The 26,670-nt window shown below is 48.2% G+C and overlaps 1 protein-coding gene across 2 annotated transcripts in view; it reads right to left on the bottom strand.

Annotated features, from left to right (window-relative positions):
- Nucleotides 1-369: 369 nt before the first annotated feature.
- Nucleotides 370-26,670, bottom strand: part of LOC143280647 (serine/threonine-protein kinase STK11-like) — a 169,777-nt gene continuing 143,476 nt past the window's right edge. For both annotated transcript variants that reach the window (XM_076585374.1, XM_076585375.1), the window contains exon 9: nucleotides 370-1,243. In XM_076585374.1, coding sequence (XP_076441489.1) covers nucleotides 1,053-1,243 — 191 coding nt within the window. In that variant the 3' untranslated portion in view covers nucleotides 370-1,052. The remainder of the gene's footprint in view (nucleotides 1,244-26,670) is intronic.

Below are 26,670 nucleotides of genomic sequence, written 5' to 3'. Positions count from 1 at the left end.
TTCATCTAAGAGACAAAACCTCTCATGTGCCTGTGATGTCTGAAACAATGACTACACTGGAAAGAGCACTGGTAACAGACTCCACTGTATCAACTGGTGCTCTTTGGCAGTTGTGTGAACACTGCAAAGACACTGGACATAAGTTGAAAAGCATAGATCTGGGTCAGAGAAAGTTTGGAATACCTCCACTGAGAAAAATCACTGAAGCCATAGAGAACGCCCCTCAACAATGTAGCTGGACACATCTCCCCATGCAACGCTTACATCATGTGGTACAACACCTGCTTCAAGATGCAAAAAAAAAAAAAATCTCCACTTTCTCTGCCCCCCCCCCCCCCCCAAAAAAAAAATCACTTAAAAAAGGGAACTACCACCACAAAAATACGCAACATCCCTGGGTGCTTATAATGTTTCCTTTCCCAAAAGTCTGCAGCTACTAAACTGTCACACTATGGAGTCTGCAGTGTGACAATACAAGCCTCCCCGAACTTGATGCCTGCTGTTTGGATAGGAATGTACTGATCACAAAACTTTCATTCATCAAATCACATCTAAGAATGTGGCTGCAGAACTAACTGAAAAAAGTGAGATACATGGTTTACAGTGAACCCACTATAAACTGTACTTTCAGTGCAACAAGTGGCCCCATGATATATTCCATGATGCCATGCAGGCCCCAGAAAACATGGGCTCAGCATATCTGGTCAAGCTGTATCAGTCAAAAGCAAACCAAAGACACCTGGGAAAAAAACAATGTGTTCAGCTGATGTACATGAAAGTAAGGTTTAGCATGGGCCAAATCAGAGTTTGAAAGCCCAAAATTTTCTACCTTGTTTGCTTTGAATGTAGCTAGTCTCCTGGCATACCGTCCTTCACCTCTGCATTGTATACCATTCTCCACTGCTGTTAAAAACCAGCCATCATACCAACCACACAGTATCAGGATAGATGTCTGTCACATAAGTCTGCTATCACACTGTTGAAGAGCTGAATCCTCTCCCACACATTTGATAAACTTCACCATTTATCAGTCCACAAGCAAGTTACATTCATCAGGACTGCTTACAAGAGCCAAAAGCAAACCTACTTGGGTTCTTCCGTTTTGATTTTTTGTGTGGCTTGGTAGAAGCAGATGTTGTGGCACTGGCTGACACATCGTCCCCTGTCCTCAGTATGTCTGAAGTGATGCTATCATTTTCCACTAACCCTCCATCTTTCACCACAGGCAGTGACATACCCTCCCCTGCAACACACAAGAAACATTTCACTATATCAAAAGATAAATTAAAAAAACATATATGTCCTTTAATCATTTAACACCCCTGTTCCACATAAATGGTACACAACTGTTAAAACATTTATGCAAATTATATGACAGTTCATTTCCTCAGAAAACTAAACATTGATTTTACAGTCAGTTTTGTTGTGAAGCCACAAATGGAGAATTCTTGTTCACAGATTATCTGCAGGCCACTTTTTGTTCTCCTTCTAGCTTCATTAATTGTCCAGACCAGTGACATTGCTGCTTTTGCTTTGCCACTGTAGTTGGTACTTTAGTGAACAGAGTGTGTTGCAAGTTGTAATGACATGCTCAGGATACCTACATTATAATATGAATTTTTTTAAAATTACATACTGCTCCTTTTGCTCAGCTATTTAACCTCTAGCATGCCACATTTTTTCCAGCACTGGTTCCTCTGTAGCCAGATTATTTTCTGTGACTGGCTTTGAGCATGAAACTACTTGCATACAAACACCTGTAACTTATATTTGAATAACAGCACTGATGTGAAGGGGTGTAGGGGGCTCTGGATAGAGGTAGTACCTTTGTTGCTCGGCAGCTGCTCCTACCTAGTTAGGAGGACGGGCATCACTGGTCCTCATCCAACTCCTAAATCTCTCACGTGCTGACTCCAAGCGTCACACCCCGGTTCACCGCCTCAGCTGGCGGGCTAAACCACGTGAGGGGGTGGTGTTGACACTGCACCACTGGGCGAAGGATCTCCTAGAAGCAGATCACCGGCCAGGGCGGAAGGGGTTCAGAAGGAACTTCAACGGCTAAGTGCCCGTGGCCAGGGCGAGCCTCCGAGTTGGGGGAAGTCGGCCGTGGCCAGGCCTGGAGAGGGATGGGCTCCGCCAGGCGTCATTGCCTAAGATTCGCTACATAATGAATACAACCAGTCAGCATTGGTGGCAGAACAATCACAAACCTGCGTTTTGCTGATGATATAGACGGACTCGCAGGCTCAGAACAAGAACTGGAGAACCTGGTCAGGCAACTAGACAGATCTGCCACAGCTTACGGCATGGAAATCAGTGCAAACAAAACAAAACTGATGACAAACAATGACAATGGCATCCAAACTGACATCACTGCCAACGGAGAAAAGCTTGAAACCGTGAAGAATTTCAAATACCTTGGAGCAATAGTTTCAGATGAGGGGTCCAAGCCTGAAGTATTAGCCAGAATTGCAATGACAGCTGCAACACTAGCCAAGTTGAACACCATTTGGAAGGACAAGGCAGTCAAGCTCAGCTCAAAGATAAGACTCATGCGTTCCCTTATCTACTCAGTTCTCCTGTATGCTTGTGAAACATGGACCCTTACAGCAGAATTAGAGAAGAGGATTCAGGCCTCAGAAATGAGATGCTTCAGAAGACTGCTTGGCATCTCTTACAAAGACCACATAACCAATGAGGAAGTCAAAAACAGAATAAGGCAAGCCACTGGTCCCTATGAAGATCTTCTCACCACCATCAAGAGGCGCAAATTAAAATGGTTCGGCCACGTAACAAGAGGAGAGGGGCTTGCCAAGACAGTGCTCCAGGGAACAGTCAGAGAAGGAAGGAAGAGAGGAAGACAGAAGAAGAGATGGGAAGACAACATCACAGAATGGACAGGATTGAAGCTGAGCGAGGCGGTCAAATGTGCGAAAGACAGGGATGGATGGAGAGGACTGGTTGACAGGTCATCTGTAGCGCCCCAACGGCAACCGCCATGGGGCAGCTGAGCTGAGCTGAGCTGAGCTGAGCTGAGCTGAACTGATGTGAAATTTTGTATGTGGTTATGATGAACATTGAAGACCATGCAGAAATGCCTTTATAATTTAGAATATGAGTGGTAAAATGAAATAAATAAAACAGAATAATATGGAAACAACAAACAGTGTTTACTTGTAAGTTTGAGAGGTGCATGTTGTTTTTTCTACTTTATTCTTGAAGCATGGCCTTGGTACTCAGACATGACACTTCAGAACCTTGAAATTTCAATCAATGGATCATAAAATGATTGTTTTGTAAGGCAGATCAAAGAAAGAAGACACAGAAAAGATTTAATCTGAGCCCAGTTGATATAACACCAAACACGATAACAATATGCTTTTGGCAGTTTTTGTTTCTCCTACCCCGCATATTTTATTATATGTTTGCTAAAATGATAAGCAGATCAACCATAGCCCGGTAAAAAGAGAAAATAATAATATGCATCTAATAAATTTTCATGAATTATTGCCGCATCCGTGATTTCCGAAAACCCAACCAGCCAGTCATGAAAATACCCACTCGGCATACCTTTTTCGTCACCGTTATCGAAATGTACAAGATGCGCACATTCACATCAACATAATCATCCATTTGTCAAAGATGAAATGAAATGAAATGAAATTATGGTGCTTAGAGCCTCGCCGACCACTAAGGCCATCTCAAGGCTATCGCCGCGTCAATTACTACTACAAGGCTAAAAAAAACCAACCAATTAAAACGAGTCACCACTTCAAACTTTCCACTCCAAAGTTAAAAAAAAACTTCCATAGTTTAAAACCTTCAAATCTGGTTAAAAAGGTTCACTTCTTTTAAGAAGTCCATCAGCGCCCACGGAGGGACATCACGAAACAAAGTCTTCAAAGAAACCGCCGTGTAATGTCTGCGTCTAACGTCATGCAGATCCCAACAGTCAAGGAGCACGTGTTTCACGGTGAGAGGCTCGTCACAGGGAACGCATCGAGGGGCCTCCTCCCCCTTCAACAAGTAAGAATGAGTAAAAAAAGTGTGCCCCGTACGCAGTCTGCACAGCACAGATTCCTCCTTTCTGTTCTTCACCCCCGAAGGGAGGGTCTCCCCTAGGTCCGGACGGATCTGGAAGAGCTTGTTGTCCATCTGGGTGTTCCACTTCTCTTGCCAAAGATCCTTAACGTAAGTACTGACCTTCCGCTTCATGTCTGTATAGGGTACCAAGGATCTGGACAATTCATTCTTTACAGCGTTCCTGGCCAGCAGGTCCGCCCTTTCGTTACCACGAATGCCAACATGTCCGGGAACCCAGGCCAACACAACCTCGTATCCTTTCTTCGTTGCGAGAGTAAAAGTTTCATAAAATTCCAGCAGTTTGGGATGAGTGATATTCCTGCAGGCGATCGCCTCCAGGGCTGATAAGGAGTCGGAAAAGATCATGAATCTCTTCTGTTTGGAAGAGAGAACCATTTTTAACCCCAGGACCAGTGCGGTCAGTTCCGCGGTGTATACCGAGCTGTCAGACAGGATGTGTTCCGTTGAGGGCCGGTCAGGAAAGGCGGGACAGAACGCAGATGCGGCGACTCCGTCCTCTGACTTGGAACCGTCAGTGAAGATGCCTTGAAAGGTGGGGAATTTGTGGCACAGTTCCGAAAAGTAGGTTCTGTAGGCCAGAGAACTGGTGGTGTCCTTACGGTACGAGGCCAGATCGAATCGGACCTCAGGTGTTGTAAAGGTCCACGGGGGGCTGTCAGGGAACTTAGAGAAATCTGAGATGCCACCGACATCCAGATTGGCATTTTCCAAGTGCGGCTGAATGCGGAGTCCGAGAGGAGGTATGCAGTTTGGGTTGTCTGTAAATTTCTTATCGAAAGGGTTGTTGAATACAGCATCGTAAGCAGGGTTTGTAGGTTCCGAAAACAATTTCAAATAATAGTTCAGGGTCAGCTTCAGTCTGCGGTTGGAAAGAGGCGGTTCCCCCGCCTCTGCGTACAGGCTGTGCACAGGGGTGGTGCGGAAAGCACCCAAGCTGAGACGGAGCCCTTGGTGGTGTACAGGGTCCAACAGTTTCAGGTAGGACGGTCTGGCCGAGCCGTATACAACACTTCCATAATCCAGTTTGGACCGGACCAGGGCTCTGTAGAGGTGCAAGAGAGTCCTCTTATCAGCACCCCAGTTCGTGTGTGCCACAACTCGGATGATGTTCAGGGCTTTTAGGCAAGATATTTTCAGCTGTTTAATGTGGCTGAGAAAATTCAGCTTCTGATCGAAGACCACCCCTAGAAATCTGGCTTCCTTGACCGCCGGGATGGTGGATGTTCCCAGACGGATTTCAGGGTCCTGATAGAATTGGCGAAAATTATGAAAGTGGATGCATTCAGTTTTGGAGGACGAAAATGTGAAGCCATTCTCCTCTGCCCAACACTGGATTTTGTTGACGCAGAGCTGAAGCCGTCGCTGGATGCTGGCGTACGTGCTGCCGGTTGCATATAAAGCAAAATCATCCACGAACAGCGAGCTGTCCGATCCTCTCTGAACGGATTGAACGATGTCATTAATTTTGATGCTGAACAGAGCCGGCGACAGGATGCTCCCCTGCGGGACACCCAGCTCCTGCTCGTGAATGTCGGACAGGGTGGTGCCGACTCTCACCTGGAATTGTCTGTCTTGTAAAAAATTGTGGATAAACTGAGGCAGGTGTCCTCGGAAGCCGAGCTTGTGCAAGTCGGAAAGAATACCAAATTTCCACGTGGTATCGTAAGCTTTCTCCAGGTCAAAAAATATGGCCACCACATGTTGTTTGTTGACGAAAGCATTTCTTATCGTGGTTTCCAGACGAACCAGATGGTCAACGGTAGAGCGATGCTTGCGGAAACCGCACTGTTCCTTCGCCAGAAGGCTGTCGGTCTCTAGTTTCCACATCAGTCTACCGTTGACCATCTTCTCCATCAGTTTGCAGACGCAGCTGGTCAGTGCAATTGGGCGGTAGTTGGAGGGGTTCGAGGGGTCTTTTCCCGGTTTCGGCAGCGGGATTATGAGGGCTTTCCGCCAGGAGGGTGGAAAGAAGCCTGTGACCCAGATGTGGTTATAAACTTTAAGCAGGGTGTCCAGACAGGTTTGGGGAAGGTGCTTTAGGAGTTTATAATGGACTTCGTCCATTCCTGGACAGGAATCCGTACAGGTCTGAAGGGCAGATTTAAGTTCGTTCATTGTGAAAGGAAGGTTGTAATTCTCTGTGTTGTCGGAAAAGAAGTTACATGGTGTTTTTTCTGACAGGTTTTTGGTTTTAAGAAAGCGAGCAGATTTGTTAGCAGATCTCGAGTTCTGTTCTATTGTGGAGGCAAGCAAATTGGCAACTGCTTTCTTCTCTGTGACCAGAGCGTCTGAAAGTTTAAGATGGTGGAAGGTCGGGCATGCGTTTTTGCCCTTAATTCTTTTTAAAACCCTCCACACTTTCTTCTTGGGTGTGTTGGAGGTTAAGGAAGAGCAGAAATCTCTCCAAGACTTCCTCTGGCTCTTTTTAAAAACATACCTGGCTTTCGCCCTCAGCTGTTGATGGGTTCGAACGCTATCGGACTCCGGTCTCCGAAAGACGCGTCGCTGCGCTCTCTTCCGAGACTTGCGGGCCTCCCGACATTCCGCGTTGAACCAGGGCGTTCTAGGGACCTGAGGCTTGGAGGTAGACGATGGGACTGCTGCTTTGGCGCAATCTAAAACGATCCGAGTCAGAGCGTCAGCAGGGTCCTTGCTTTTCAATACTGTTTCTTCCTGCAGCTCCGCTCTTATCTTGGTGGTAAAAAAACTCCAGTCTGCTTTGTCGTAGTACAGGTGGTCAGGCAGAGAGTCACCTTCTCCATCTGTGGGGCGGAGGACGACAGGAAAGTGGTCACTCCCGTGCAGATCGTCGTGCACTTTCCACTCGTAGTCCAGGACCAACGATGGATCGCAGACCGACAGATCTAAACACGAGAGCTTTCCAGAGGACAGATGCAGGTAAGTGGGAGACTTGTCGTTAAGACAGCACAAGTCCATGTCAGAGAGAAGGTTTTCTAAGAGAAGACCTCGGGCTGATGTCATCTCACTTCCCCAGAGCGGGGAGTGTCCGTTGAAGTCGCCCAACAGTAAAAACGGACGTGGGAGCTGGTCGACCAGGTTCATGAGGTCCTGCCTCAGAACACGGACGGAAGGGGGAAGGTAGAGAGAGCAGACAGTGATGGTTTTCTCGAGCGTGACTCTGACTGCCACCGCCTGTAAAGGGGTGCTTAAAAGAACTGTACTGTATAAAAGGGACTTTCGAATAAAAAGAGCGACACCTCCCGTCAACCCCTCTTGCTTCGGTTGAGCGGGTTTAAAAACGGAGTTAAAACCAGAGAGAGATAAAACCTTGCCATCTCTTTGCAGAGTCTCCTGCAGTGCCAGCACTGAAGGTTTCAAAGCACGACAAAGGAGCTGGAGTTCCTGGAAGTTGGCATAGAATCCCCGGATATTCCAGTGGATCACTGCCATTAAAAAGGTTTTTTTTTAAAAAAAATAAAGCAGCAGCCTATTCCATCGCTACCCCCTGCTCCTCCACTTGCGGTGGCTCAAGGTCCGCCAGGATGGAATATTTGTTCTTTGACATAAATTTTTCGGGTTCCGACCGGGTCGGAATATCCACCACCTCGGCCCCTCCCGATCCCGCCGTGGCCACAGCCCTCCCCTCCTTGAGTTTTGGAGGTGCGGGGGGCTTCCGGCCACTTCCGCCAGCCCGAGGGCCAGGCAGACGAGAGGCGGGGCGAGGGGGGCCGGGGGGTGGGGTGGGGCGGGAGGCGGACAACGTGCCTCCGCCCGAGGCTTTTCTCTCCCGCCCAGCAGCCCCTGAGGACTGCCGCGCAGGATGGGAAGGGGTGGACACAGCGCCTCCACCCAAGGCCAACGGTTCCGACGAGGCGGTTAAGTCGTCCGTCTGCGTTCCTGTGGACGTTGTCTGGACTGCGACGTCCACCGTCCCGGATCTGACGACAGAGGCATACGACGTCCTAGGCGACGCGGCCTCCACCTGTTTCCTTGCCTCAAAGAAGGAAATTTTCTGTTCTGTCTTGACTTTCTGAATTTGTTTTTCTTTCTTCCAGGCGGGGCAGTCCTTCGATGAGGACGGGTGGCCACCTCCGCAGTTCGCACACAGGGCTGCACTGACGCAATCGCCCTGGTGCGCCGCCTTCGAACAGGTGCCACACGCCTCTTCCTCCTTACATCTGTCTCTCACGTGTCCGAATTTCTGACACTTAAAGCATCTCAGAGGGGACGGTACGTACAGGCTGACATTAACTAGCAGGTATCCGACCCGAATGTCCTTGGGGACATCCGGGCAGCAGAAGGTGAGGAAGAAAGTGTTGGTCGGGACTCTGTCCGACCCCTTCCTCACCGTCACCCTGTACACATCGGTCACTCCCTGAGAGGACAGTTCGCTCTTGATCTCGGCCTCAGACACACCTTTCAACTCCGGGCATCTGATGACTCCCTTTGAGCAGTTGAGACCTTTGTGAGGGGAAATCTTCACTGCCCTATCCACGAAAGTGGTCGCCTTGAGAAGGAGCTGTGTCTGTCTTTTGGATTCTGTCTGTACTAAAAACGCTCCGCTCCTCAGCCTCTTGATGGATCTGAGCGATCCTGCCAGACACTGAAAGCCCTTCTGGACAGCGAAGGGGCTGAGAGCCGACAAGGGCTTGTCGTCATCAGCGCCCTCCATCACTAGCCACGATGGCCAAAAACCAGAGGTCTCGACGACCTCCGACTCAGAGTCTGAGTCGTCCGTTCCCTGTCGTCGTCTTTTTCCGAGTTTGGGGGGGTGTATTTGTTTAGGATTCATGTTGAAAGAAAAATGTGAATTCATCCCTCCCTTACCCACCCACCATGGGGTCCAACTTAGGGGCCAGGGTCAAGGGAACACCAGCTTGACCCCTTCCAGGTTTCGGGAGGGATATACAACCAGCAGCCCAGCTCCAACGTGCTCCCCCCCGATCATGCCCAGCTCCCGGGGACAGAGAGCCGAGCACTACGGGGGTTACCTTCGTCAGCCACTAAACTGCCAGTCTTGACCCAGCCCCACGAAGGGGTAGCCGATTGACACACACGGGCCAATGTGTGCCGCCTGTCTTAGGAGAGGTCCGAGCCAAAGGGATGTGTTGAGAGCAGCGTGCTCTCTCAATCCCCAGGATCTCATTCCCCTCCATCACAGGTCGCGCCGCACGGCAAACACGGCGGGCCTAAAGAAGGCCGCAGAGAAAAAAAGAATGTGGAAAAGAAGGCTTGATGGGGAGCTGAGGACAGAAAAGAGGCGGTAAAAAGAAGAACAAAGAATAGCGAAAGGGACAGTGGGTCACGTTTAGTTTGGGCCTCACTCACGACCTGTTCGGCATGGGAAGCCCTATCAGGGGCATCAGTACAAAACCACCACTTATTCAGCCCTAACAGCTACGATGGCTATGTAGGCTGTCAATTAAGACCTGGGACCAGAGCACCAAACCCCAAGAAGCACTGATGCCCCCGCCGACATAGCTCGCTCGATCACTGGCCACTAAGCCTCCCGACCACGACAAGGTAGTGACCCTCCCGGGAGTGGGTCAGGAGAACACCAGCCTGACCCCCTCCAGGTTTCGGGAGGATTTGTCAAAGATATTCTGGCAGAAAAACTTTCAAATTCATCTTCAGAATCATCACGGAGGAAGAACTCTAAAATCTCCTCAAGCTGCCAATGCACCATCTCGACTTGCATCTGAAATTCACTAAAAAAAAACCCAAAACATCATAAAACTTAGAAAACTCCAGTAAAATCAATAAGATTAAAAGCAAATGGGTGAAGCCTTGTTCTGAAACCGGATGTATGACTAACTGGGGGTCAAGGCTGTTGGAATTTGTATAATATGGGCACCAAATTCAAACACCCTAAGCTGGTCGCCAGCTGTCACCGCTGGCTGCTGGAGATAAGTACTGTTTGGCGACTCCTGTCGCTGTTGGCATGCTAAAGGTTAAACCATTTCCATTTCATCAAACTTTGTCACTGGCAGTGAATAAGTTTTGGTTGAAAAGGGTGCTGAACTTTTTTTTTTCTTCTTATGTTAATTTGAAGGACTATATCTGAGAAAGCAACTCAGTCATGATCAAATGAATATTTCATGGTCATGTGTGTGAACTAAAATAGTGAAAAATCAACTGAGTTGAGATATTAGACAACATTAGTTTGTCAAAGCAGTTCAGTTCAGTTCAGTTACTCAAGGAGGCATCACTGCGTTTGGACAAATCCATATATGTTACATCACATCTGCTAAGCAGATGCCTGACCAGCAGTTTAACCCAATGTGGATCGTCAGGCATTTATGGAAAATAAGAAGAAAATAAGGAAAATCGGATACAAAAGTAAATAAATAGATAAGTAATTAAATTAATGAACTGATAAATCAAAATAGCAAACAAACAAAAAAAACCCAACAACAACAAAACAAATGAAAAAACAAACAAAAACAAAAGAAATAAATGGATAAGTCAATTACATGAAAAAATAATGATACCAGCCGCCGTGGCGAAGTGGTTAGCATCGTGGACTGACAGCTGGGAAGACGCAGGTTCGAATCCCAGCGGAGGTGGGTTTTTCGGCCTGTGGCTGGCTCCTACCCAGAGCTGAGTGTGCTGTGGGCTTAAATGGGGAGACTGGGACCACACAGTCGAGTGTCATCCACTTCAAGGATGCATATTTGGGTGTGTTGCTCTAATTACCTGACCAACACTGCAAGTGTCTGTATCTCTCAGGCCTGGTTAACGCCGGGATATCATTATGATAGGAAGCGTAGAGTACAACCTTGTCACGCAGTCCCAAACCAAAATGGACCTCCATAGCAACATCGTCATAGTCCTCCTCCTCCTTCATCATCATCAATATAAACAAAACAGTCTCAAAGTCTGTGGCCTTTCATGCCCTGTTCTCATGGTGACCTCAGTTTCGATACCCCTCCACTTCTAAGCTTGGGGTGAGTCCTGTCAGTGTCTTCAGTGTCAGCAGATTCATGGGGGACTGTTGTTTGAGGGACGTGGTGGCGGTCTCCACACTGGGAGGAACGCTCACTCAATCTGGCTCCGCGACTAAGCCATCAGTCGTTAGTAGGGGGCTTAGTAGGTGGTGTCCTAAGTACGCTGAATCAGAACAGGCACCACTGAACACCACCGAAGTGACTCAGCAGCAGTGCAGGGTCTCCTCTGGTGTGTGGCCTCCTGGCGACCTAACATCAATGGTTGCCTGCGGATTGCCAACGCTGGAACTGTGACAGACAAACCTGGGTGTGGCCATGTATGGGGGAATCTAAATGAGCTGCGAGGAAGTAATGCCACTGACATGGTGCAGATGATAGGGCAGCAAAAAAATAAAAATAAACATAATGATAATAACCAGCCACCATAGCGAAGTGGTTAGCACTGTGGACTGATGGCTGGGAGGATGCGGGTTCGAATCCCAGTGGAGGTGGGTTTTTTGGCCCGCGGCCAGCTCCTACCTAGAGTTGAATGTGCTATGGGCTTAATATGGGAAGACTGGGACCACACAGTTAAGTATCATGCACTTCACAGATGTGTCTTTGGGTGTGTTGCTCTAGTTTCTTGACCAACACTGCAAGCGTCTGTATCTCTCAGGCCTGGCTGACGCTGGGATATCATTATGACAAGAAGCGTATAGTATAGCCTTGTCACAGAGTCCCAAACCTTAAATGGACCTCCATAGCAGCATCTCCATCATCAGCATCATTGTCATCCTCCTCTGCTTCCATCATCAATATAAAGAAAAGTCCCAAATCATGTGGCCTTTCACGTCCTGCTCTCATGGTGACCTCAGTTCCGATACCCCTCCACTTCTGCACTTGGGGTGAGTCTTGTCAAAGTCTTCAGTGTTGGCGGATTCATGAGGGACTGTCGTTGGAGGGACATGGTGGCAGTCTCCACTCTGGGGGAGATGCTCACTCAGTCTGGCTCCACCTTGACTTACTTGACTTATTCCTCTTGATTCCGTGGGGAACATAGGGCCGCAACAACACTCCTCCAATGCACCCGGCTTTGGCTGGTCCTCTTCAGTTCGGCCCACGTCATTCCGGCCGCCCTTGTCTCTGCCTCAATGCTTCTCCGCCAGTTCTGCTTCGGACGGCCAACTTTCCTTTTCCCCTGTGGGTTCCAATCAAGAGCCTGTCTTGTGATGTTTGTTGCAGGCTTGCGTAGTGTATGGCCTATCCATCCCCATTTCCGTTTCTTGATTTCCGTCTCCAGTGGGGCCTGTTTTGTCATGTTCCAAAGTTCTTCATTGGAGACAACCTCTGGCCATCTGATGTTCAGGATGTTTCTTAGACATCTGTTGGTGAATGTCTGAAGCTTGTGGGTGCTGGTCTTTGTCACTCTCCACGTCTCTGAGCCATAGAGTAGAACCGACTTCACGTTGGTGTTGAAAATCCGGATCTTGTTCCGGATTGAGAGGGCTGTCGATCTCCAGACTGGTCGAAGGGTGTTGAAGGCGTGTCTTGCTTTTTTGATACGGCTCTTGATGTCTTCGTCCGTCCCCCCGTCTTTGCTGACAACACTGCCTAAGTAGACAAACTTGTCAACCTCCTTGATGTTCTCTTGGTGTAGTTGCACTGGATCTTGCTTCTTGTTGTTGACCCTCATGACCTCTGTTTTCCCAATGTTGATTTGGAGTCCAGTCTTCTCAGCTTCTTCTGCCACACGACATAGTTTCTCCTGCGCATCTTGCTGCCTGTGGGAGAGAAGACTTATGTCATCTGCGAAGTCTAGGTCCTCCAGCTGTTTAGTGAAAGTCCACTGGATGCCTGTCCTCTGATCTGCTGTAGACTGCCTCATGACCCAGTCAACCACCATCAGGAAAATGGTCGGTGAGAGCAAACAACCCTGACGGACGCCGGTTTGCACACTGAAAGGTTCCGTCAGTTTCCCATCGTGGATCACTTGACAGGTGGCGTCTTCGTACATTTGCTGGATGATGGTTACAAACTTTGGTGGAAATCCATAGTGGTACATCAGTCTCCAGATGACATCTCGGTCGACACTGTCAAAAGCTTTTTGAAAGTCGACGAAGACTGTGTACAGGGGGGTCTGCCACTCCAGGGACTGCTCGATGATGATGCGCATGGTTGCGATGTGATCCGTGCACGAGCGATCTTGTCGGAAGCCTGCTTGTTCGTCCCGAAGTGTCTTGTCCAAAGCGTTCTTCAGTCTCTCAAGGATGATTCTGCTCAGTACCTTGCCCGGAATAGACAACAGCATGATTCCCCGCCAGCTGTTGCAGGATGAAAGGTCCCCTTTCTTTGGCAGTTTTACAAGATGTCCTCTTTTCCAGTCTTTTGGCACTCGCTCCTGTTCCCAGATCTTGCAAAGGAGAGGGTGCAGCATCTCAGTTGAAGTCTGGATGTCGGCCTTCAGAGCTTCAGGTGGAATTCCATCTGGGCCAGCTGCCTTTCCTGACTTGAGGGACTTGATGGCCTTGACGATCTCGGTCTTGCTGGGAGGGTTGGTGTTGATGTCGAGGAGCTTGGTAGGTGGCGGGATGTCTGGTGGGGCGGGTGGTGCTGGTCGGTTGAGCGTTTCTTTGAAAAGCTCCGCCCATCTTGCTCTCTGCTGTTCTTCGCCAAGGATGGTGTTTCCGTCTTTGTCCTTGACGGGCCGGCTTGGGTTGCTGTTTTTCCCGGAGAGTGTCCTGCTGATCTCATACAGGCGCTTCATGTTCCGCTGACCTGCTGCACTCTCAGCTTCTGCTGTCAGTTCCTCGATGTAGGTTCTGGCTCCACCACTCAGCCATTATTGGCATCAGTAGGGGGCTTAGTAGATGTGGTGTCCTAAGTAAGTTCAATCAGAACTGGCACTTCCAAACACCACCAAAGTGACTCAGTAGCAGTGCAGGGTCCCCTCTGGTGTGTGGCCTGGCGACCCAACATCGATGGTTCCCTGTGGACTGCTGGTGCTGGGACTGAGACAGATGAACCAAGGTGTGGCTGTGTATGGGGGACTCGGAATGAGCGGTGTGGGAGTAATGCCACTGAAATGGGGCAGCAAAAAACAACAACAAATAACAACAATAATGATAAAATCAGTAAATAAATAAATATATATATAAGTGTACATAAACACACACACACATGCATACACATACACACACGCACAACAGAAATGCAACAAATATGCAGTCTTGCAGATATGAAAGCACAAACAAATGTTTACAGGCCTCACGCTAAACATTAAAGCACACAAGCCCCACACATAAACTCACGCACACGCACACATACACCCCACCCCCCAACACACACACATACATCTACATTCCCTATCTCCCACATTTACCCACAGATGAACTCATACACATAAATACACACATACATTCCTATATTTCGTCACTCCCACAATATCCACAACACAGACATACACACACACCCCAACCCCAACACACACACATGCACACCAACATACATTCACTTACATTTACTCGTACACTCCTGACACACATTGCCACTGATTTGCGGTAAAACTAAAGGGGTGCGAAAAGATTTCTGATGCCTAGCGTATTGCTCAGTCTAACGTATATGGAAAAACCTAGACAGACTGTTCCATTTTAAAGAAATCTGCACAATGTCGGTTTGGAAATAATACACATTCGTTTGATCTGCAAAAGATTGTGCTCTACCTTTCATGCTACAGCTAGACTTACAGCAGCTCCATCTCTCTTTCATTCATTCTGTGAGGCAATCATTGGAGTGATGGCCTTCATCTGTTTTTTGTGGTACTTTTTTACTTTTCTTAGGATTTCAGATTTTCTGAGATGTAGACCGCCCATTGTTGTTGCTCTGCTAGCAAGCCTGTCAGCTTGCTCATTTCCCTTAACACCTGCATGTCCAGGATAGTATAACCATGTAAGCTTTTGAATCTGAAAGTTGCACATTGCCTATTGCCACTCTGGGCTTCCCATTCCACTTTCAATTTTTTGAAGGAGGTTCATTGAGTCAGTAAGAATCATGCCATGTTGATTTTCAGATGATAAATAGATGACAGCAACAGGACAGCATGTGTCACAAATGAAATGAAATGAAATGAAATTATGGTGCTTAGAGCCTCGCCGACCACTAAGGCCATCTCAAGGCTATCGCCGCGTCAATAACTACTACAAAGATAAAAAAACAACAACCAATTAAAACGAGTCACCACTTCAAACTTTCACTCCAAAGTAAAAAGAAAACTTCCATAGTTTAAAACCTTCAAATCTGGTTAAAAAGGTTCACTTCTTTTAAGAAGTCCATCAGCGCCCACGGAGGGACATCACGAAACAAAGTCTTCAAAGAAACTGCCGTGTAATGTCTGCATCTAACATCATGCAGATCCCAACAATCAAGGAGCATGTGTTTCACGGTGAGAGGCTCGTCACAGGGAATGCATCGAGGGGCCTCTTCCCCCTTCAACAAGTAAGAATGAGTAAAAAAAAGTGTGCCCCGCACGCAGTCTGCACAGCGCAGACTCCTCCTTTCTGTTCTTCACCCCCGAAGGGAGGGTCTCTTTTAGGTCCGGACGGATCTGGAAGAGCTTGTTGTCCGTCTGGGTGTTCCACTCCTCTTGCCAAAGATCCTTAACGTAAGTGTTCACCTTCCGCTTCATGTCTGTATAGGGTACCAAGGATCTGGACAATTCTTTCTTTACAGCGTTCCTGGCCAGCAGGTCCGCCCTTTCGTTACCACGAATGCCAACATGTCCGGGAACCCAGGCCAACACAACCTTGTATCCTTTTCTTCGTTGCGAGAGTAAAAGTTTCATAAAATTCCAGCAGTTTGGGATGAGTGATATTCCTGCAGGCGATCGCCTCCAGGGCTGACAAGGAGTCGGAAAAGATCATGAATCTCTTCTGTTTCGAAGAGAGAACCATTTTTAACCCCAGAACCAGTGCGGTCAGTTCCGCAGTGTACACCGAGCTGTCAGACAGGATGTGTTCCGTTGAGGGCCGGTCAGGAAAGGCGGGACAGAACGCAGATGCAGCGACTCCGTCCTCTGACTTGGAACCGTCAGTGAAGATGCTTTGAAAAGTGGGGAATTGGTGGCACAGTTCCGAAAAGTAAGTTCTGTAGGCCAGAGAACTGGTGGTGTCTTTTCGGTATGAGGCCAGATCGAATCGGACCTCAGGTGTTGTAAAGGTCCACGGGGGGCTGTCAGGGAACTTAGAGAAATCCGAGATGCCACCGACATCCAGATCGGCATTTTCCAAGTGCGGCTGAATGCGGAGTCCGAGAGGAGGTATGCAGTTTGGGTTGTCTGTAAATTTCTTATCGAAAGTGTTGTTGAATACAGCGTCGTAAGCAGGGTTTGTAGGTTCCGAAAACAATTTCAAATAATAATTCAGGGTCAGCTTCAATCTGCGGTTGGAGAGAGGCGGTTCCCCCGCCTCTGCGTACAGGCTGTGCACAGGGGTGGTGCGGAAAGCACCTAAGCTGAGACGGAGCCCTTGGTGGTGTACAGGGTCCAACAGTTTAAGATAGGATGGTCTGGCCGAGCCGTATACCACACTTCCATAATCCAGTTTGGACCGGACCAAAATGAAATGAAATGAAATGAAATTATGGTGCTTAGAGCCTCGCCGACCACTAAGGCCATCTCAAGGCTATCGCCGCGTCAATAACTACTAGAAGGATAAAAAAAACAACAACCAATTAAAACGAGTCACCACTTCAAACTTTCACTCCAAAGTTAAAAGAAAACTTCCATAGTTTAAAACCTTCAAATCTGGTTAAAAAGGTTCACTTCTTTTAAGAAGTCCATCAGCGCCCACGGAGGGACATCACGAAACAAAGTCTTCAAAGAAACTGCCGTGTAATGTCTGCGTCTAACGTCATGCAGATCCCAACAGTCAAGGAGCACGTATTTCATGGTGAGAGGCTCGTCACAGGGAATGCATCGAGGGGCCTCCTCCCCCTTCAACAAGTAAGAATGAGTAAAAAAAGTGTGCCCCGTACGCAGTCTGCACAGCACAGACTCCTCCTTTCTGTTCTTCACCCCCGAAGGGAGGGTCTCTTTTAGGTCCGGACGGATCTGGAAGAGCTTGTTGTCCGTCTGGGTGTTCCACTCCTCTTGCCAAAGATCCTTAACGTAAGTGTTCACCTTCCGCTTCATGTCTGTATAGGGTACCAAGGATCTGGACAATTCTTTCTTTACAGCGTTCCTGGCCAGCAGGTCCGCCCTTTCGTTACCACGAATGCCAACATGTCCGGGAACCCAGGCCAACGGTTCCAACGAGGTGGGTAAGTCGTCCGTCTGCGTCCCTGTGGACGTCGTCTGGACCGCGACGTCCACCGTCCTGGGTCTGACGACAGAGACGTAAGACGCCTTAGGCGACGCGGCCTCCACCTGTTTCTTTGCCTCAAAGAAGGATATCTTCTTTTCTGTCTTGACCTTCTGGATTTGTTTTTCTTTTTTCCAGGCGGGGCAGTCTTTCGATGAGGACGGGTGGCCACCTCCGCAGTTCGCACACCGGGCTGGACTGACGCAATCGCCCTGGTGCGCCGCCTTTGAACAGGTGCCACACGCCTCTTCCTCCTTGCATCGGTCTCTCACGTGTCCAAATTTCTGACATTTAAAACATCTTGAAATGAAATTATGGTGCTTAGAGCCTCGCCGACCACTAAGGCCATCTCAAGGCTATCGCCGCGTCAATAACTACTACAAGGATAAAAAAACAACCAATTAAAACGAGTCACCACTTCAAACTTTCCACTCCAAAGTTAAAAAAAAACTTCCATAGTTTAAAACCTTCAAATCTGGTTAAAAAGGTTCACTTCTTTTAAGAAGTCCATCAGCGCCCACGGAGGGACATCACGAAACAAAGTCTTCAAAGAAACCGCCGTGTAATGTCTGCGTCTAACGTCATGCAGATCCCAACAGTCAAGGAGCACGTGTTTCACGGTGAGAGGCTCGTCACAGGGAATGCATCGAGGGGCCTCTTCCCCCTTCAACAAGTAAGAATGAGTAAAAAAAAGTGTGCCCCGTACGCAGTCTGCACAGCACAGACTCCTCCTTTCTGTTCTTCACCCCCGAAGGGAGGGTCTCTTTTAGGTCCGGACGGATCTGGAAGAGCTTGTTGTCCGTCTGGGTGTTCCACTCCTCTTGCCAAAGATCCTTAACGTAAGTGTTCACCTTCCGCTTCATGTCTGTATAGGGTACCAAGGATCTGGACAATTCTTTCTTTACAGCGTTCCTGGCCAGCAGGTCCGCCCTTTCGTTACCACGAATGCCAACATGTCCGGGAACCCAGGCCAACACAACCTCGTATCCTTTCTTCGTTGCGAGAGTAAAAGTTTCATAAAATTCCAGCAGTTTGGGATGAGTGATATTCCTGCAGGCGATCGCCTCCAGGGCTGACAAGGAGTCGGAAAAGATCATGAATCTCTTCTGTTTCGAAGAGAGAACCATTTTTAACCCCAGAACCAGTGCGGTCAGTTCCGCGGTGTACACCGAGCTGTCAGACAGGATGTGTTCCGTTGAGGGCCGGTCAGGAAAGGCGGGACAGAACGCAGATGCGGCGACTCCGTCCTCTGACTTGGAACCGTCAGTGAAGATGCTTTGAAAAGTGGGGAATTTGTGGCACAGTTCCGAAAAGTAGGTTCTGTAGGCCAGAGAACTGGTGGTGTCCTTACGGTACGAGGCCAGATCGAATCGGACCTCAGGTGTTGTAAAGGTCCACGGGGGGCCGTCAGGGAACTTAGAGAAATCCGAGATGCCACCGACATCCAGATCGGCCTTTAATAAGTGCGGCTGAATGCGGAGTCCGAGAGGAGGTATGCAGTTTGGGTTGTCTGTAAATTTCTTATCGAAAGGGTTGTTGAATACAGCGTCGTAAGCAGGGTTTGTAGGTTCAGAGAACAATTTCAGATAATAGTTCAGGGTCAGCTTCAGTCTGCGGTTGGAAAGAGGCGGTTCCCCCGCCTCTGCGTACAGGCTGTGCACAGGGGTGGTGCGGAAAGCACCTAAGCTGAGACGGAGCCCTTGGTGGTGTACAGGGTCCAACAGTTTCAGATAGGACGGTCTGGCCGAGCCGTATACCACACTTCCATAATCCAGTTTGGACCGGACCAGGGCTCTGTAGAGGTGCAAGAGAGTTCTCTTATCAGCACCCCAGTTCGTGTGTGCCACAACTCGGATGATGTTAAGGGCTTTTTGGCAAGATACTTTCAGCTGTTTAATGTGGCTGAGGAAGTTCAGCTTCTGATCGAAGACGACCCCTAGAAATCTGGCTTCCTTGACCGCCGGGATGGTGGATGTTCCCAGACGGATTTCAGGGTCCGGATAGAACTGGCGAAAATTATGAAAATGGATGCATTCAGTTTTGGAGGACGAAAACGTGAAGCCATTCTCCTCTGCCCAACACTGGATTTTGTTGACGCAGAGCTGAAGCCGTCGCTGGATGCTGGCGTACGTGCTGCCGGTTGCATATAAGGCAAAATCATCCACGAACAGCGAGCTGTCCGATCCTTTCTGAACGGATTGAACGATGTCATTAATTTTGATGCTGAAAAGAGCCGGCGACAGGATGCTCCCTTGCGGGACACCCAGCTCCTGCTCGTGAATGTCGGACAGGGTGGTGCCGAGTCTCACCTGGAATTGTCTGTCTTGTAAAAAATTGTGGATGAACTGAGGCAGGTGTCCTCGGAAGCCGAGCTTGTGCAAGTCGGAAAGAATACCAAATTTCCACGTGGTATCGTAAGCTTTCTCCAAGTCAAAAAATATGGCCACCACATGTTGTTTGTTACGAAAGCATTTCTTACAGTGGTTTCCAGACGAACCAGATGGTCAACGGTAGAGCGATGCTTGCGGAAACCGCACTGTTCTTTCGCCAGAAGGCCGTCGGTCTCTAGTTTCCACATCAGTCTACCGTTGACCATCTTCTCCATCAGTTTGCAGATGCAGCTGGTCAGTGCAATTGGGCGGTAGTTGGAGGGGTTCGAGGGGTCTTTTCCCGGTTTCGGCAGCGGGATTATGAGGGCTTTCCGCCAGGAGGGTGGAAAAAAGCCTGTGACCCAGATGTGGTTATAAACTTTAAGCAGGGTGTCCAGACAGGTTTGGGGAAGGTGCTTTAGGAGTTTATAATGGACCTCGTCCATTCCTGGACAGGAATCCGTACAGGTCTGAAGGGCAGATTTAAGTTCGTTCATTGTGAAAGGAAGGTTGTAATTCTCTGTGTTGTCGGAAAAGAAGTTACATGGTGTTTTTTCTGACAGGTTTTTGGTTTTAAGAAAGCGAGCAGATTTGTTAGCAGATCTCGAGTTCTGTTCTATTGTGGAGGCAAGCAAATTGGCAACTGCTTTCTTCTCTGTGACCAGAGCGTCTGAGAGTTTAAGATGGTGAAAGGTCGGGCATACGTTTTTGCCCTTAATTCTTTTTAAAACCCTCCACACTTTCTTCTTGGGTGTGTTGGAGGTTAAGGAAGAGCAGAAATCTCTCCATGACTTCCTCTGGCTCTTTTTAAAACATACCTGGCTTTCGCCCTCAGCTGTTGATGGGTTCGAACGCTATCGGTCTCCGGTCTCCGAAAGACGCGTCGCTGCGCTCTCTTCCGAGACTTGCGGGCCTCCCGACATTCCGCGTTGAACCAGGGCGTTCTAGGGACCTGAGGCTTGGAGGTAGACGATGGGACTGCTGCTTTGGCGCAATCTAAAACGATCCGAGTCAGAGCGTCAGCAGGGTCCTTGCTTTTCAATACTGTTTCTTCCTGCAGCTCCGCTCTTATCTTGGTGGTAAAAAAACTCCAGTCTGCTTTGTCGTAGTACAGGCGGTCAGGCAGAGAGTCACCTTCTCCATCTGTGGGGCGGAGGACGACAGGAAAGTGGTCACTCCCGTGCAGATCGTCGTGCACTTTCCACTCGTAGTCCAGGACCAACGATGGATCGCAGACCGACAGATCTAAACACGAGAGCTTTCCAGAGGACAGATGCAGGTAAGTGGGAGACTTGTCGTTAAGACAGCACAAGTCCATGTCGAAAGAAGGTTTTCCAAGAGAAGACCTCGGGCTGATGTCATCTCACTTCCCCAGAGCGGGGAGTGTCCATTGAAGTCGCCCAACAGTAAAAACGGACGTGGGAGCTGGTCGACCAGGTTCATGAGGTCCTGCCTCAGAACACGGACGGAAGGAGGAAGGTAGAGAGAGCAGACAGTGATGGTTTTCTCAAGCGTGACTCTCACTGCCACCGCCTGTAAAGGGGTGCTTAAAAGAACTGTACTGTATAAAAGGGACTTGCGAATAAAAAGAGCGACACCTCCCGTCAATCCCTCTTGCTTCGGTTGAGCGGGTTTAAAAACGGAGTTAAAACCAGAGAGACATAAAACTCTCTTTGCAGAGTCTCCTGCAGCGCCAGCACTGAAGGTTTCAAAGCACGACAAAGCAGCTGGAGTTCCTGAAAATTGGCGTGGAACCCCCGGAAGTTCCAGTGGATCACTGCCATTAAAAAAGGTTAAAAAAAATAAAGCAGCAGCCTATTCCATCGCTACCCCCTGCGGTGGCTCAAGGTCCGCCAGGATGGAGTATTTATTTTTCGAAATAAATTTTTCGGATTCCGACCGAGTCGGAATATCCACCACCTCGGCCCCTCCCGATCCCGCCGAGGCCGCAACCCTCCCCTCCTTGAGTTTTGGAGGTACGGGGGGTTTCCGGCCACTTCCGCCAGCCCGAGGGCCAGGCAGACGAGAGGCGGGGCGAGGGGTGCCGGGGGGTGGGGTGGGGCGGGAGGCGGACAACGTGCCTCCGCCCGAGGCTTTTCTCTCCCGCCCAGCAGCCCCTGAGGACTGCCGCACAGGATGGGAAGGGGTGGACACGGCGTCTCCACCCAAGGCCAACGGTTCTAACAAGGCGGTTAAGTCGTCCGTCTGCGTTCCTGTGGACGTCGTCTGGACCGCGACGTCCACCATCCTGGGTCTGACGACAGAGGCATACGACACCTTAGGCGACGCGGCCTCCACCTGTTTCTTTGCCTCAAAGAAGGATATCTTTTTTTCAGTCTTGACCTTCTGGATTTGTTTCTCTTTTTTCCAGGCGGGGCAGTCTTTCGATGAGGACGGGTGGCCACCTCCGTAGTTCGCACACCGGGCTGCACTGACGCAATCGCCCTGGTGCGCCGCCTTCGAACAGGTGCCACACGCCTCTTCTTCCTTACATCGGTCTCTCACGTGTCCGAATTTCTGACATTTAAAGCATCTCAGAGGGGACGGCACATACAAGCTTACACTGACCATCAGGTATCCGACCCGAATGTCCTTGGGGACATCCGGGCAGCAGAAGGTGAGGAAGAAAGTGTTGGTCGGGACTCTGTCCGACCCCTTCCTCACCGTCACCCTGTACACGTCGGTCACTCCCTGAGAGGACAGCTCGCTCTTGATCTCGGCCTTAGACACACCTTTCAACTCCGGGCATCTGATGACCCCCTTTGAGCAGTTGAGACCTTTGTGAGGGGAAACCTTCACCGCCCTATCCACGAAAGTGGTCGCCTTGAGAAGGAGCTGTGTCTGCCTTTTGGACTCCGTCTGAACTAAAAATGCTCCGCTCCTCAGCCTCTTGATGGACTTCAGCGATCCTGCCAGACACTGAAAGCCCTTCTGGATAGCGAAGGGGCTGAGAGCCGACAACGGCTTGTCGTCATCAGCGCCCTCCATCACCAGCCACGATGGCCAAAATCCAGAGCTCTCAACGACCTCCGAATCGGAGTCTGAGTCGTCTGTTCCCTGTCTTCGTCTTTTACCCGAGTTAGGGGTGTGTGATTTTTTGGAAGTCATGTTGAAAAAAATGTGAATTCATCCCTCCCTTACCCACCCACCATGGGGTCCAACTTAGGGGCCAGGGTCAAGGGAACACCAGCTTGACCCCTTCCAGGTTTCGGGAGGGATATACGACCAACAGTCCAGCTCCAACGTGTTCCCCCCCGATCATGCCCAGCTCCCGGGGACAGAGAACCGAGCACTACGGGGGTTACCTTCGTCAGCCACTAAACTGCCAGTCTTGACCCAGCCCCACGAAGGGGTAGCCGATTGACACACACGGGCCAATGTGTGCCGCCTGTCTTAGGAGAGGTCCGAGCCAAAGGGATGTGTTGAGAGCAGCGTGCTCTCTCAATCCCCAGGATCTCATTCCCCTCCATCACAGGTCGCGCCGCACGGCAAACACGGCGGGCCTGAAGAAGGCCGCAGAGAAAAAAGAATGTGGAAAAGAAGGCTTGATGGGGAGCTGAGGACAGAAAAGAGGCAGGTAAAAAGAAGAATAGAGAACAGCGAAAGGGACAGTGGGTCACGTTTAGTTTGGGCCTCACTCACGACCTGTTCGGCATGGGAAGCCCTATCAGGGGCATCAGTACAAAACCACCACTTATTCAGCCCTGACAGCTACGATGGCTATGTAGGCTGTCAATTAAGACCTGGGACCAGAGCACCAAACCCCAAGAAGCACTGATGCCCCCGCCGACATAGCTCGCTCGATCACTGGCCACTAAGCCTCCCGACCACGACAAGGTAGTGAGCCTCCCGGGAGTGGGTCAGGAGAACACCAGCCTGACCCCCTCCAGGTTTCGGGAGGAGCATGTGTCACAGCTCCATTGTCTGGCTGGAGGTTGTGACTTTATATGCAAAATTCTCTTCTCTAACTGTTTGTTGGTTGTGCTTTCCAGTGAATCCTCAACTAGACTGGTCTCGGGTGACTGAACCATCTGTTCTCTTCTTTACTGTTTTCTTCTATGAGTAACTTCACCTCTGCATCAGTTTTGCCCTCTGGCCATTCCTGCCAATGTCTTCCCAAAGTGATTGAAATTATTGTGTTCAAGAGATGTTTGAGGTTCACAGGGTTTTCCTCACAATCTTTTGTTTATTTCAGGTCTTGTAGCTGGCATACCAGCCAGATTGTATTTTTTGCCTGTCCCATCCATGATCTTCCGCATCCTAGACGGCTACCTTTAGGTTCCTTAACTTCATAGTGCAGTGGGTTTTGAGGGTTTCTAATGCTCTGAAGTAGGCCTTAACTTGTTCTGGGTTTCTAATGCTCTGAAGTAGGCCTTAACCTGTTGTAACTTGTTTCTGGCCTGCACTAAAGGAAGTGCAGCATGTATCGCATGGTCTCCCTAAGAGTGTCTTTTGTAGTTCCAAGGACCAGCCTCGTAGTCAAGGGCTGATTCAAAAAGGGTCCAAATGTGTGTACCAAAACAGTTTTGTTTTTTTTACAATAAAATAGAAAAAATAACACTGATCACACTGATATAAAGTTTAGCACTGTGAGGGGATGGGAACATAATTAGATTTTGATTTTTAATAATTATTATTCACACTTCTGGCCATGACAGAGCGCCTTACAGAGTCGCAAGGTGAGAGTGTGTGATGGAGGTTATGCAAGCTCAGAATGCAGCTTGCCAGTGGAAAGCATTCAGTGCCGTACAGAACATGCGACTGACTGCCTCTGTGCTGATGCTCTCCATACCTCTGTGAGCAGAACACTGCAGCAGATAACAGATACCATACAGAGTGCTAGTAAGAGAGTTCTTTTGGGTCAAAAGGGAACCAACATTTTCAGTTTCATGAATCTTATACTAAATTGGTAGAAGACGCAAACTGGCTTTTATGAATGTTTTCCAGTTTCTTACCAGCCATGACATTTCATAAAGAATGAAACTTTAAAAGTGATTTTACTAAGGCAGCACAGCATTGTTTAGTTCTTAAGTACAATTTTGTTGACATTTTACACAGTGCACAAGAGATACTTCATGCTCTGCTTATTGATGCGTAGAATTTAAATATATACATATGTGTTAACCAGGTTTGTTTGGATGATTATTGTCTGAGCACTGTCCAGAAAGTATGGAAGGCAGATGATGACAAAATTGACCATCATCATGTCTTGAAGTGAAAAGAATGGTACAATATACATATTTTTCTTTGGAAATGAACTGATATTTGCAAATGTGACTCATGAACCCTTGCACAGTAGACGTCAATTTAGCATGGGAAAGAGAATGCAGCTGGCTGGGGTGTGAAGGTGGCAAAATGAAGTGTATCTGTTGGGACCTCCGTCTCTCCTTTTCTCTCTCATTGACTCAACTCAGGCCTGTATCTCCAATCTGAAGACATGGATGACTGAAAACAAATTTAAATTAAATGAGGAAAAAACTGAAATGATGATTATCACCCCACAAAGACTTTGCCACTCAGTCTCTCTTCCTTCCTCAGTCTCCCTCAATGGCACCGACACTCCTCTTTCCTCTTCTGTCCGCAGTCTTGGTGTCATACTCGACCAGTCTCTTTCCTATCAGCAGCATGTTGCAAATATATGCAAAATGTGTTACTTTGAAATTCGCAGAATTGCATCCATTCGTCATCTCCTGACTGAAGATGCAACCAAAACTCTCCTCTGTGTCTTTGTGCTGTCCTGCCTGGATTATTGTAATTCCCTACTTGTTGGTTCACGCAGTTGCCTCATTGCTAGGCTTCGGGAAGTCCAGAACTATGCTGCTTGTCTTGTCTTTCATTCCTCTAAATTTGATCACGTCTCTCCTCTCCTTCATGCTTTACACTGGCTCCCAGTACAAGAAAGAATACAAAGTCGTCTCTCTTTATTTCAAGTCCATTGAGGCCACAGTATCTTTCTGATCTCATTCATCCTTACATACCCTCACGCCAACTCCGCTCTTCTTCTAACATCCGTATGCTTAGGATCCCCCCTGCTCAAACCAAATTGTATGGCCAAAGTAGCTGTTCATTCCAAGTCCCCTTTCTTTGGAAACAACTTCCTCAACCTCTCCGTCACTCATCTTCACTGCAGTCTTTCAAATCCAGTCTGAAGACGCACCTTTTCCCCTCCTGATTAATTCTCAACAGCTCATCCCTTTGCAGTATGAACGAAAATGACTATTAGTGACTGAGTGAGTTTTGATAGTTTCAGAATGAACAATTTTGAATGATGTTTGTTATCTTGTGTTCAAATTTTCCTTTTTGATATTTACATTCTATTTGTAAACACCTAGGGCTTATTTTCAAGATGAGGCGTAAATGCTCATAATAATAACAATAATAATTAAAGTGCATCAGATAGTTATGAAGAAAAATGAGTGCCTGGAAGATGAAAATGGGTCAAACTCCAGAACTCGTTGGAAATGGGGGTCTCTCAGTCTGATTCAATATACACATGTGTTTACAATGATTATTCATGTGTTTCACATGTTACCAGGATTCCAACTGAATAAAGAAATATCTGCAACAATTTTGTGAAAATCTGATTTGTTCTTGTGTCTGAAATTTCTAAAAATATCCAAAATTTCTGCTCCATTCTATGACATGGCAATGTGTCTGAAAATGAAGTGGTCAGAAACAAATAAGTACAAACCTTATCAAAATCCAGTCCATATAGATCTGATCTATGTTTATTTCTTGTTCAAACAAAACATCTATCAATAAAATGGTAAATCAAGTTTGAAATATTACACAAAGACCCATGTGACAGCCACAAACTTCCCATTCCTCAAGACATGTTTCTCATTCATTCAAAGGCAAGCACAAGAATACACTACACATTCTTTACTTGCAATAGGTGGTCAACACATCTTTCTTTAACAGCACATACACTAATTTTCTGATGAAAATGTCTGTTCA

This window comes from Babylonia areolata, chromosome 3 (genome assembly GCF_041734735.1).
Source record: "Babylonia areolata isolate BAREFJ2019XMU chromosome 3, ASM4173473v1, whole genome shotgun sequence".
Lineage (NCBI taxonomy): Eukaryota > Metazoa > Mollusca > Gastropoda > Neogastropoda > Buccinidae > Babylonia > Babylonia areolata.
The sequence above is the reverse complement of the archived record's forward strand: the minus strand, read 5'-3'. Positions and strand labels throughout refer to the sequence as shown.